Here is a 13,768-nt window from a genome sequence, read left to right as displayed (position 1 = left end):
ATCATAAAAGTACTTGTTTATATTTTCTTGTAATTTTTATGTGTACTATGAGGAAGCATTCTACTTTTCCTATTTTTTCTAATACCTGCAAAATATCCTGCCATCTTTTTAGTAAGTTCCTACTAATCTGAAATACACATTAAATCACAAATTTTTTTTAAAAATTTTATTTATTTATTCATGACAGACACAGAAAGAGAGAGAGGCAGAGACACAGGCAGAGGGAGAAGCAGGCTCCATTCAGAGAGCCTCCCGACAAAGGACACTCGATCCCTGGTCTCCAGGATCATACTCCAGGCCGATGGTGGCGCTAAACCGCTGGGCCACCAGGGCTGCCCTAAATCACAAATTTTATATCCAAATTATAGGGGTCTGTTCCTGATTTTTCTGTTCTGTGCCACTGATTGATCAGTCTGCTCATGTACCAGTGTTATACTGATGTAGTTATGTTGTTTTGTAGTGTGTTTTAATAACTAGTCAAGGGATCCCTGGGTGGCGCAGCGATTTGGCCCCTGCCTTTGGCCCAGGGCGCAATCCTGGAGACCCAGATCGAATCCCACGTCGGGCTCCCGGTGCATGGAGCCTGCTTCTCCCTCTGCCTGTGTCTCTGCCTCTCTCTCTCTCACTATGTGCCTATCATAAATAAATAAAAAAAAATTTAAAAAAATTTTAATAACTAGTCAAGTTTCCCTGCTATTATTTTTTAAGATTTTATTTTTATTTTTTTTAAGATTTTATTTATGTATTCATGGTAGTCACACAGAGAGAGAGGGAGAGAGAGAGAGAGAGAGAGAGAGAGAGAGGCAGAGACACAGGCAGAGGGAGAAGCAGGCTCCATGCACCAGGAGCCCGACGTGGGATTCGATCCAGGGTCTCCAGGATCGCGCCCTGGGCCAAAGGCAGGCGCCAAACCGCTGCGCCACCCAGGGATCCCAAGATTTTATTTATTTATTCATGAGAGACACAGAGAGAGGCAGAGACAGAGGCAGAGGGAGAAGCAGGCTCCGTGCAGGGAGCCCAATGTGGGACTCGATTCCGGGACTTCAGGATCACGCCCTGAGCCAAAATGCAGGTGCTCAGCCGCTGAGCCACCCAGGTGTCCCCATCCCTGCTATTCTTTATCAAAACTTAATGGCTAATTTTGTTTATATTTCCAAGTGAACCTCAGAATTAATCTGTGAAATTCCACAAAAACAACCCTCCAAAAGAGAGCAAGAGTTAACCTCTATGATGATTATACCACTATAATACTTTTTCTTGGGGGTGGGGGAGAAACATCAAAAAGGAAAAAAAGAAAAAAAACCAAAAGGAAATGAAAACCCCTAAGCATTGGGTTTTATTTTTTTATTTTTTTAAAAGATTTATTTATTTATTTATGATAGACATAGAGAGAGAGAGAGAGAGAGAGAGAGAGAGAGAGAGGCAGAGACACAGGAGGAGGGAGAAGCAGGCTCCATGCCGGGAGCCCGATGTGGGACTCGATCCTGGGACTCCAGGATCGCGCCCCGGGCCAAAGGCAGGCGCTAAACCGCTGAGCCACCCAGGGATCCCATAAGCATTGGGTTTTAGAGAAATTTGACATCTGTGAAATTTGAATGCAGGAGAGTGGTATCACTGTGTAGGTCATGTTTTACATGTCTGTGACACTGTGCTTTTTCTTTATATGTAACCCCCATATTTCTTAAGTTTATTTCTAAACATTTCTATTTTATAGATTTTTTAAAAATTTGAATCTACTTTTTCTTCCATTACATGTTCTGATAATAATAAATTGTATATGAAGAAGCTATTGGTTTTTTGTATGTTTATTTAATATTTGGCCATCTTACCCAACTCTTTATTATTTTGCAGTTGATTTGCTTAGTTTTCTTTGTGAATACTTATATCATCCAAAAATGACACTTTTTAATCTTGTATCTCATTTTTCCCCCTTATCACATCAGCTAAAACTTGTATAATAATGTTGAGATGATTGTGATATTAATGTTAGCCCTTGTCTAGTTTTCCTAACTTTGATGAAAGTGTCTCTGGTATGGCACCATTAATTTATGCTGTTTCTGAAGAAATACTCTCTTGTATTAAAGATGGATACTTCCAGTGTTTTTTGTTTTTGTTTTTTAAGAGTTGCCCAACAATGCTAATCCTTTTTGGCATCTAAAGGGAAGAATCTTGATTCCCGCCACCACCACCACCACCACCACCCCCCCCCCCCCGTCCCCACCATTACCATAATGAATTATATCAGTTTTGCTAATAATGAACCAGTTTTACATTTCTGAAATAAACTATACATAACTGTGTTGTTATTCTTTTAGTGTTCTATGGAACTTGTTTTGCTTGTATTTATTTTCAATTTTTGCATCTAAGTATAGTATGGTGAGGATAGAATTGAGAGTGAAATAAGCTCTGCCTATTAGGGGACAAATGTGTTAATCTTCATTTACCTACAGGATAAAAATAACATTTCTTTTGTAGGTTTAAGGGAATTATGAAGTTGATTTGTTGAACTCTACAAAGTAAACTGCAAATGCAGTTATTTAAATACAGAACAATTAAAATGTAATTTTACATGATTCAAGTAAGATAACACAGATTTATAGATAGGCTATAATCCAGTGGTACTTCTGTTATGCTTTCCATATTTTTCAGAAAAGGTGTTTTTCAAAAATACTCTTATTTTCGATAACTGTGTTTTAGTCTGTTAACATGTTTTGGCAGTTTCAGGTTTTCTTTCTCATGTAATTTGTGTGTTTTCTTTAATGTTTTTCAGCGGCGAGTAGAACAGCCCCTCTATGGCTTAGATGGCAGCGCTGCAAAGGAGGTGTCAGAGGAGCAATCTGCTTTGCCCACCCTGATGTCAGTGATGCTAGCAAAACCTCGGCTTGACACGGAGCAGCTGGCACAGAGGGGAGCTGGCCTCTGCTTCACTTTTGTTTCAGTGAGTACTGGGGCTGAGTTGATTGCAGATCCTTTCCTTATTGCTCTGGAGCTCCTTGATGAAGTTTGAGTAATTATTTTGGTGAAGAGATGATGACATTTCTAACTATGTGACTTCTAAAGGTAGTGTGAATTTACTCGTCTCCCTTGATATGAGGGGCTGAGAGAGACTGTTAAAATCTGAGCAGATCAGGGGCTGCATTTTGGGCTTTGCACTCAGCACAGAGTCTGCTTGTCCCTCTTCCTCCCCCCAACTTGTGCACTCTTGCTTTCAAATAAAATCCTTAAAAACAAACAAATTTTTAAAAGAAAAAAGTCTGAGCACATCAAGGGAGAGGAAATGTGGTTTTAGGTTGACAGAGAAGTAAAGAAGGTACAGACCAAATTCCATTATAGCCAAAGTACTTGTCTAATTAAAAAAACAAACAAAAATCTTCAAACTCCTGGCATCACATATTTGAAGCATTATCAGATCAGTCAGATTTTTAGCGTATAGGCAGGCATCCTGTATCCTGTTTGCCAGTCATTCCCCTCTGTGGTATTTGGGTGACCTGTATGCTCTCACCTCTTCACAGTTACTTTTTCCAAAAATATTTGGCTACCCATTGGCTGCTTTCACCTTGCTTCTTCCTCTCTCCTTGAAGAATCAAGAATTTGAGTATTATGAAAATTTGACCCTGTTTGTATTTGCCAAATTATAATTTAGTTTGACTCAAAAGTTGTTATTTTTCTTGTTTTCTATGCCCAACCATGGATGGTGTAAAGCAAAAAGAAAGCCCCATTGCCCTATTCCATTTTTGGGGGCCTCTTTAGAGCTCATGTCACCACTGATCCAAATTTCTTTCTCTTCTGCTGGTTTACTTTCTCCACTTATAACCTGAATTTCCTCTTTATTTGCTTTGTGGATTCTGAGTCATTGACCCGCCTGTAGTTGTATATTTAAAGAGGCCATGAGAATGGTGGGTGTCTTAAGGAAAGGAAATAAAAATTATAAAATAATTAGCTAGGGACCCATTGTACACTATTGGGATTTCTTTCTTTCTTTCTTTCCTTTCCTTTCTTTACTTTCTTTCCTCCTTCTTCATTCCCTTCCTTTCCTTTCTTTCGGAAGGGACGCGGAAGGGAAGAAGGAGGGACGGGAAGGGAAGTGGCAGGGGGTGGGAAGGGCCGGTGAAGGGAAGGCGAAGGGAAGCGGAGTACGGGAAGCTTTCCGGAAGGGGAGAAGCGAAGGGCACGGGCAGGGGCAATGGGCGGGAGAATGGAACGGGAGAAGTGAAGGGAGCAGGGAGCTTTCCGTGTGGTCACTTGCCATTTCTCCTTTCAGGGAGGAAGGGAATTCTCCGTTCTTTCCTTTTCCTTTCTCCTTTACCGTTCTCCTTTCCTTTCTCCTTCCTTCCCTCCTCCCTCCCTCCCTCCCTCCCTCCCTCCCTCCCTCCCTTCCTTCCTTCCTTCCTTCCTTCCTTCCTTCCTTCCTTCCTTCCTTCCTTCCTTCCTTCACGAGAGACACAGAAGGCAGAGACATAGGCAGAGGGAGAAGCAGGCCCATCGCAGGGAGCCTGGTGTGGGACTCGATCCTGGAACTCTGGGATCATGCCCTGGGCCGAAGGCAGACGCTCAACTACTGAGCCACCCAGGCGTCCCCTGTTTGGAGTACTTTCTTACAGTTATTGCTCTTCCTCAAAGAAGAGATACTACAACTTTTAAACTTACAGAATTTTTTAGGAATGGAGAGACTTGTTGTATGAAGACAGTATACTGTGGGTGGCAAAAGAAGCACAACAGAAACATAAATATACTGACAGTGAGTGCCTCGGTGGCTAAGCGGTGGCTAAACATCTGCTTTCGGCTCAGGTAATGATCCCAGGGCCCGGGGATCGAGTCCTGCCCGCATTGGGCTCCTGCTCCACAGAGAGCCTGCTTCTCCCTCTGCCCCTCTGTGACTCCTCCCCCAAATAAATAAATATATGTGTATATATATATATATATATATATACTCACAGCAGTATGCCATAGTTTGAGAATGTCATGGTTCTCTATAGTATTGTTTTAAAGAATCTGTCTTTGTGTGTATATGTAAATTACATTGTGTGTTTACTATTCACTGACTATTAAATCTTCATCTTAGATCTAACATTCTTAGGTAAAACCTTGGATAATCAGAGGTTTCTTTGCCTTAGAAGCTACCTCCATTTCACTTGAGGGGAGTTCCCTTTCTTCATTGCACAAATGCTTACTGAGTGCCCACTATTTGACAGACATGTTAAGTACACAGGGGGGCTCCTGGGTGGCTCAGTTGGTTAAGCATCTGCCTTCACCTTAGGTCATGATCTTGGGGTCCTGGGATTGAGCCCCACATCTTGGTTCCCTGCTTGGCAAGGAGTTTGCTTCTCCATCTCCCTTTGACCCTCTCCACAGCTTGTGTTCTCTCTTTCACTCTTTCTCAAATAAATAAATAAAATCTTAAACAAGTACACAGGATTTTGATCAGCAAAACTCAGTCCCCTAATATGAGTATTCCATAAAAGGTATGGGGATGCAGGCTTGGGATGGGTGCACATGGATAACCACCTGCTCAGTCCTATCAGCTAGTACACTCAGCCTGTCAGAGGAGTTGCAGATGCTACAGCCAGATTGTTCTCATGTATAAAAGACATGGCAGAGGAGTTAGAAAATGATCACGTCCGAAGAAGGAACAGGGAAATAGTATGAAAACCAAAGACCTAAGTGGTTTGGTACAGTTCTGAATCTCTTTGCTTCTCTGTAGCTACAGCCAGGATATAAGCTTAGTAATATAAAGAAAGCAGAAAGCAAAAGTTGACAATAATATATAAGAAATGTTTTGAATCAATAAAGACAAACAGTTTCCAAAAGAATAGGCAAAAAAGGCCATGAGAGACCATTTTACAGGGAGAAAAATGACTAATAACATGAAAAATGCAAAATATAACAAAATAAAACTTTTGACCTATCAGTGTCAAGAATTGATATATTTGATAATTCTCAGTGTGGTTTATAGTTTGACACACCTGCAGGTTTGCATGATTGGTTCAGTCACTTGGACCAATTAGTAATCTGAGTGTTAAATTTACATATCCTGGGTCTAGAAACTCCATTCCCATAAAACTACACGAAGATTTTTATTGTATTGTTTATAATTGCAGAAACCTGGAAGCATTTCCCTTCACCAGTGTTTCAGAGGAACTTAGAACAAGGATATTTGTGACCTCCACACTGCTAACCCCAGTGATCATTCTCAGAACTAATCTGTCCAGCATGATTCATAAGCCACATGTAATGACTCCCTTCTCCCAGCACGTGCTTTTCTCTTGGCTTCCACTCTTAGATCTTTCTCATTTCCCAGACCACTAAACAGTGGAGTGTCCCAGGGCTCAGTCTTGAGACTTTTGTCTACCTTTACTCTCTACCTAATCTCATTTAGTTTCTTTGCTCTAATTATCAGCCATATGCGGAGCATTTCCAAGTTTCTATCTCTTGCCCAGAGCCCTGCCCTGAATTCCAAACCTGTGTGGTCAGTCACTACTAGTCTTTGTGTCTCATAAGTATATCAGATCTAATATGTCCCCAATGGAATTTTTCATTTTTGTCCCCTTGTTCCAAACCCATTTCTTCCATAGCCTTCCACCTCTCAGTAACCATCAGCTCTCCTTTTAATTGTTTCAAAACCTTGGAGTCATTCTTTTTTTCTTTTTTTCTTTTTAAGATTTTATTTATTTATTCATGAGAGACATAGAGAGAGAGGCAGAGACATAGACAGAGGGAGAGGCAGGCTCCCTGCAGGGAGCCTGATGTGGGACTCGATCCCAGGACCGGGATCATGCCCTGAGCCAAAGGCAGCTGCTCAACTGCTCAGCCACCCAGGCATCCCTCTTTATTTTATATCCGAATTACAAGTCCATCAGCAAATCTCCCTATTAAGAATATGTTCAGAATCCTCCTACTTCTAACCTTTTCACTATTACTGACTGCTTGAACTAAACCGTTGTCTCCCACTGAGGATATGGTAGGAGCCTCCCAGCCTGATTGTTTTCTCTGACCTCTGTTTCCTTTTAATCTGTTCTCAACAGATTAGAGTGTTTCAGTCAGGCCTGCTCAGAGGTGCTTAAAATGGCACAGAAAACTTTGCATGGGCGGTTCCCCCATTGTGCTGTATGTTACTAGTCTCACTTCCCTACCAGATTCTGTCCACACTGGCTACCTTACCGCCTCAAATACTACCTGTCATGTTCTCACCTCAGGACCCTTGCACTTGATGTTGCCTTTGCCTTCACATTCTTCTCCCAGTTACTAAGCGTGCTCTGCTTCCTCAGTTCTCTAGTCTCTGCATCAATCTACACTATTAGAGGGGCATACCCTAACTACACTGTAGAATAACGCAGCTCCTCTCTGCCCATCCCACACAGTGTCTAGCTCCTGTGTCTTGCTTTGTCTTTCTCCTTCGTCTTATCACCAGCTGACCTGCCATAATTTACTTCTTTGTCTGACTCTTCCCCTCCCCCACTAGAATGTAAACTCCATCAAGTCAGGGACTTTTCTTTGTTCACTTTTGTATCTCCAATGCCAGAACTGGAACTACTCAAACAAGATACCAGTGTAGTCCTATGTTGCATGAATTGATAAAGGTATCCTTCATGTAGGGTCTAGTGAAATGCTATGTAGTTGACAGAAAAAGTGAGATAGGTGTATATAGTTTGTTATTTTTAAAAGATTTTATTTATACAAGAGACAGCATGTACACGTACAAGCCTGTACATATAAAGCATGTACATGCGCAAGGAGTTGTGGGGGCTGAGAGAGAAAGAGAGAGGGAGAAGACGACTCCCCACTGAACAGGAAGCCTGATATGGGGCTCAGTATGAGGACCCAGAAGTCATAACCCAAGCCAAAGGCAGAAGCTTAAACAACTGAGCCACCCAGGAGCCCCTAAGTATATATAGTTGACTTATATATTTGACTCTTGAACAACACAAGGGTTGGGGCACCCCCCCCATGCAGTCAAAAATCATGCAATATAAATTTTGACTCCCTAAAACTTAACTGCTGATAGCCTACTATTGACCAGAAACCTTACTGATAACAGAAACAGCTGGTCAACACAAATTTTGTATGCTATTTGTATTGTATATGGTATTAGAATAAAGTAAGCTAGAGAAAAATGTTATTAAGAAAATCATAGGAGAGGGTGCTTGGGTGGCTCAGTTGGTTAAGCATCTGCCTTCCAGGCTCAGGTCATGATCCCAGAGTCCTCAGAACTAGCCTCATGTTAGGATCCCTGCTCAGCGGGGTGTCTACTTCTCCCTCTCTCTCACCCCTCCTCCCCACTCGTACTCTCTGTCTCTCTCTCTCTCAAATAAAATCTTAAAAAAAAAAAAAAATCATACGAGGGGGCACCCATGTAGTTCAGTCAGTTAAGTGTCTGGCTTCATTCAGCTCAGGTCATGGTCTATCTCAGACTCCTGGGAAGGAGCACACCTTTGAGGCTCTGCACTCAGTGAGAAGTCTGCTGTCACTCTCCCTCTTGCTCTGTCTCTCCCCAGCCACCTGCCGCTTGTGCTGTCTTTCAAATAAATAAATAAAATCTTTAAAAAGGGTGGAGGGGGGCACCTGGGTAGCTCAGTTGGTTAAGTGTCTTCCTTTGGCTCTCAGGTCATCATACTGGGGTCCTGGGATCAGCCCTCGAGTTGGGCTCCCTGCTTGATGGGGGGGTCTACTTCCCCCTCTCTCTCTGCCCTCCCCCCCACTCATGCTCTCTCTCGCCTGCACTCTCTCTTTCTCTCTTGCTCACTCTCTCTTGCCCTCTCTCAAATAAATACAATCTTTTAAAAAATGGGTTATGCTTTAGTATTTTATTTATTTTTTTTAAGAGATTTTATTTATTTATCCATGAGAGAGAGAGAGGGAGGCAGAGACACAGGCAGAGGGAGAAGCAGGCTCCATGCAGAGAGCCCGAATGTGGGACACGATCCTGGGACCCCGGGATCACACCCTGAGCCACCCAGGTGTCCTTGTTTTGGTATTTTAAAGTACATTTCAGAAATCCTGACTTCTTATCTTTGAGTAACTTAACAGGCATTTCCTAAGAAATATTAACATTTTCCTGGATAATTAACATTATCACACTTTTATTGGTAAGTGTGATTTTTTTTTTTAGATTTTATTTTATTTTATTTATTCATGAGAAACACAGAGACACAGAGAGACAGAGACCTAGGCAGAGGGAGAACAGGGTCCCTGCGGGGATCCTGATGTGGCTGGCACTCACTCCAGGGACCTCGGATCATGCCCTGAGCCAGATCTGAGCCAGATCACGCCCTGAACTGAAGGCAGATGCTCAGCTCCACCACTGAGCCACCAGGTGTCCCTATTGGTGTCACTTCTTATGTAAAATAGAACTTTGCTCTCATCATCTAACCCTTTTTGGCTGCATTGACATATAGTTCCTTTGGAAAGGCAGGTTAAATGCTTAATTCTTACAGTTTAATTAACAATTTAAATTTTTTAAAGAAAATTTTAATTTTTAAAGTAAGGGATAATAGCTGTATGAAATGGTGACAATTTCTGCTTTCATTTTTATTTTGAATTTGTGGGCTTTCATGGATGTGTATTCATCGATAGAATTCTTTCTTCTGGTGTTCAGCTGGTCACAGCCTTTTACCTTTTCATCAGTTGATGAACATTTGCATTGTTTACAATTTTTGGTTATTATGAATAGTACTGCTTTGAACATTCATGTCCCAAGTTTTTGTATAGGCATATATTTTCATTCTTTTAGGTACATACTGAAGAGTGGAATTGTTGGGTCATATATAGTAACTTTCTGAGGAACTCTGAACACTTTCCAAAGCAGGTGTACCATTTTGCAAACCCAGCAGCAGTGTATGAGGTCCTCCATATCCTTGTCAACACTTGTTGTCTGTTTTGATTCTAGCCACCCTAGTAGGGGTGAAGTGATGTCTCATTGTGGCTTTGATATGCATTTCCTGAATACTAATGATATTGGACCTTTTTTCCACTTGCCAAGTATATATCTTCTTTGGAGAAATGTCTATATAAATCCTTTGGACATTTTTAAATTGGATTGTCTTTTAATTGTTGAGTTGTAAGGTTTTGAGTTTAATTTCGAAGAAGTCTAGTTTAACTTTTTTTTCTTTTGTGGCTTATGTTTAGTGTTGTAGCTAAGAAGGCTTTACCTAACATAAGGTCATGACTCTACTCCTGTTCGTTCTTCTCACTGTTTTTTAGCCCTTATGTTTAGGTCTATGATCCATTTTGTATCATTTTTGTATGTGTATGTGGTGTCAGGAATGAGGTCCAACTTTATTCTTTTGCATATGGATATCCAGTTGTCCCAGCAACATTTGTGTGAAAAGACTATTCTTTCTCCATTGAATTGTCTTGGCACCCTTGTCAAAAATCAGTTGACCATAAATGTAAGGGGTTTATTTCTGGACTCTCAATTCTACTCTGTCAATCTGTAAGCCTATGCTTATGTTAGTACCACAGTCTTAATTATTGTAGCTTTGAAGTAATTTAAATTTTGAAATAAGGCAGTGTGATTCCTTCAACTTTGTTCTTTTTCAGGGTTATTTTGGCTGTGGGATCCCCTGCATTTCCATAAGAATGTTAGGATCAGCTTTTCAGTTTCTACAAATAAACCAGCTGGGATTTATAGCAGCTGTGCAGAATCTATTGATCAATTTGGGGAGTATTGCCTTCCTAAGTCTTCTACTTCATGAACATGAGATAAATATTTATTTAGGTCCCTTTATTTTCTTTTAATGATCTTTGCAGTTTTCAGCATATAGATCTTGCCCTTTTATTTTTATTTTTTTTTTTTAATTTTTATTTATTTATGATAGCCACACACAGAGAGGCAGAGACACAGGCAGAGGGAGAAGCAGACTCCATGCACCGGGAGCCCAATGTGGGATTTGATCCCGGGTCTCCAGGATCGCGCCCTGGGCCTAAGGCAGGCGCCAAACCACTGCGCCACCCAGGGATCCCAGATCTTGCCCTTTTATTAAAATTATTTCTGAGTATTTATTCTTTTTGATGCTATTGCAAATAAAAGTTTTTAAAATTTTTATTTGTTTTCTGATGGCCCTGTGCTAGAGAAATGTGGTAAATTTTTATATATTGATCTTATATCCTGCAGTCTTGTTGAGTGTGGTTTTTTTTTTTTTTTTTGTTCTAATAATTTTCAGGTATGATTTTCTGTATAAAGCATAATGTCACCTGCAAATAGAGACAGTTTTACTTCTTTTTTAGTCTGGAGGCCTTTTATTTTATTTTCTTGCCTATTTGCCCTCTAATACAATATTGAATAGAAGTGGTTCAAATGAATATCCTGTCTTGTCTTGTTCCTGATCATAGGAGGAAAGCATGTGATCTTTGACAGTGTTAGGTTAGCTGTGTATTTTTTTCCAGAGATAACCTTTTTTGGGGAAGAAATATTTCCATTCTGAGTTTGTTGAGTGACTTTATCATGAAAGAGTGCTGGATCAGAGAAATACAAATCAAAGCCACAATGAGGTAGCACCTCACACAGGTCAAGATAGCTAAATTTAACAAGTCAGGAAACATGTTGGTGAGCATGTGGAGAAAGAGAAACTCTTACACTGTTGGTGAGAATGTAAGCTGTTGCAGTCACTCTGGAAAACAGTAAGGAGGTTCCTCAAAAAGTTAGAAATGGAACTACCCACAATTGCACTATGTGGTATACCCCAAAGATACAAATGTAGTGATCCAAAGGGGCATCTGCACCCCAAACTGTGGAAAGAGCCCAGATGTCCATCAACAGATGAATGGATAAAGAAGATATGATATGTTACTCAGCCATCAAAACAAAACTAAATCTTGCCATTTGCAACAACTTAGATGGAACTAGAAGCTATTTATTATGGCTGAGTAAAATAAGTCAGAGAAAGACAATTATCATATGATCTCACTCATGTGGAATTTAAGAAACAAAACAGGATCATAGGAAAGAGAGGGGAAAATAAAAAGACGAAATCAGAGAGGGAGGCAAACCGTATAAGACACGTAATCATAGGAAACAAACAAGGTTGCTGGAGGGGTGGGGGTGGAGGGATGGGGTAACTGGATGATGGCATTAAGGCGGGCATGTGATACAGTAGCACTGGGTACTATATAAGACTGATGAATCACTGACCTACCTCTGAAACTAATAATACATCATATGGTAATTAATTGAATTTAAATTAAAAAAAAATGAAAGAGTGCTAGAAGCTTTCTGTCTATCTGTTGAGATGATCATATGGTATCTTTTTGTTCTTGAAGTTTCTCCACTATTTTTTTTCTTCATTAATGCTGCTTGTCATATAGTAGGCTTTTTTACTCTTATAACATACTTTTTTTAAAAAAAGATTTTATTAATCTGTTCCTTGATTATTTTTTCTCTTTATCCTTTTCCTCTGGAAAGTCTAATTGTTTTGGAGCTGTGTTGTTCACATTTCTTAACTTTACTTTCCTGCTTTATTTGAATTCTTGTTTTATTTTCTGGGAGATTTTCTTGATTTTCTTGTCTTCCAGATGACTGATTCTGTCTTCAACTATGTTCATTTTATTGTTTAGCTAATCTATTCAGTTTTCAAATTTTTGATAATCTTATACTTTGTTACAAGTTCATTTTTTCATGTTCTTTGCTGCTTTTTCATTTTTATAGCTGTAGTATCCTTCGGCCCTCTTTGAACTTAACTTTTTATTTTTAAAGTTGTTTTTATTGAATTATCTGTTTTCTCTTGGAGCTTTGTCTTTTCATATTGGATCTTCCCTTTTGTGCTGTTGGATTCTTGAAAATGTGCATTTAGTATTTGTTGAATGAATTTAGAGTGGTTAATAGAGATCTTTGGCATGGATTTTTCTGTATAAGTAACATAGTGCTGCTTCTCAAATGGTGAGGGGGCTGACTGTGAGCTCTCTGGAGTGTCTGGTAAAGTCTGGGCACAAAGACCAGCTCCTCTACAAGCATCAAAATAAGGAGGGCTTTGTTTTGATGCATAAACTGTTTTACTCTCTACGGTACATTCCATTTCTTTCTCCATTATATCAGTTGTGGAGGGCAGGAGTACTGTACATTCTTTGCTTTTTTTCTTCAAGTCACAATATTCATACCAGGAGCCCTCTGTCCCCTGGACCCACTTTTTTTTCTTTTTAAGAATTCTTTTTTGGGGCAGCTTGGGTGGCTTAGCAGTTTAGCACTGCCTTCAGCCCAGGGTGTGATCCTGGAGACCCGAGATTGAGTCCCACATCGGGCTCCCTGCATGGAGCCTGCTTCTTCCTCTGCCCGTGTCTCTGCCTCTCTCTCTCTCTCATGAATAAATAAAATCTTTAAAAAAAAATAATAATTTTTTTAATAACCACTTTCCCTCCCCACTTTTTCTATCAATTTTAACCCAACTACTTTTGTTTCTTTAAATTTAAATTTATTATTTAAAAAAAATTTTTTTTAATTTAAATTTAAAAATATTTCTGCAGACACCTGGGTGGCTCAGCAGTTGAGCATATCTGCCTTTGGCTCATGGCATGATCCCTGGTCTGGGTTTTGAGTCCCACATCGGGCTCCCCATAGGGAGCCTGCTTCTCCCTCTGCCTATGTCTCTGCCTCTCTATGTCTATCATTAATAAATAAATAAAATCTTTTAAAAAATAAAAATATTTCTGAACCTAGATGCTCTTTTATTTTTTAGTGCTATTATGATTTCATTTTTAAAATATGTTTGCATGTCAGGGGCACCTGGGTGGCTTAATCAGTTAAGCATCCCACTCTTAATTTTGACTCAGATCATGATCT

The 13,768-nt window shown here is 40.1% G+C and overlaps 1 protein-coding gene across 3 annotated transcripts in view; it reads left to right on the top strand.

The window, feature by feature from the left end:
- TLK2 (tousled like kinase 2) overlaps nucleotides 1-13,768 on the top strand; it is a 118,591-nt gene that overhangs the window by 55,677 nt on the left and 49,146 nt on the right. For all 3 annotated transcript variants that reach the window (XM_038546953.1, XM_038546951.1, XM_038546950.1), the window contains one exon: nucleotides 2,771-2,938. In XM_038546953.1, the coding sequence (XP_038402881.1) occupies nucleotides 2,771-2,938 (168 nt within the window). The remainder of the gene's footprint in view (nucleotides 1-2,770; nucleotides 2,939-13,768) is intronic.

Source organism: Canis lupus, chromosome 9 (genome assembly GCF_011100685.1).
Source record: "Canis lupus familiaris isolate Mischka breed German Shepherd chromosome 9, alternate assembly UU_Cfam_GSD_1.0, whole genome shotgun sequence".
NCBI classification, from domain to species: domain Eukaryota; kingdom Metazoa; phylum Chordata; class Mammalia; order Carnivora; family Canidae; genus Canis; species Canis lupus.
This window is presented reverse-complemented; position numbering and strand designations above follow the sequence as displayed.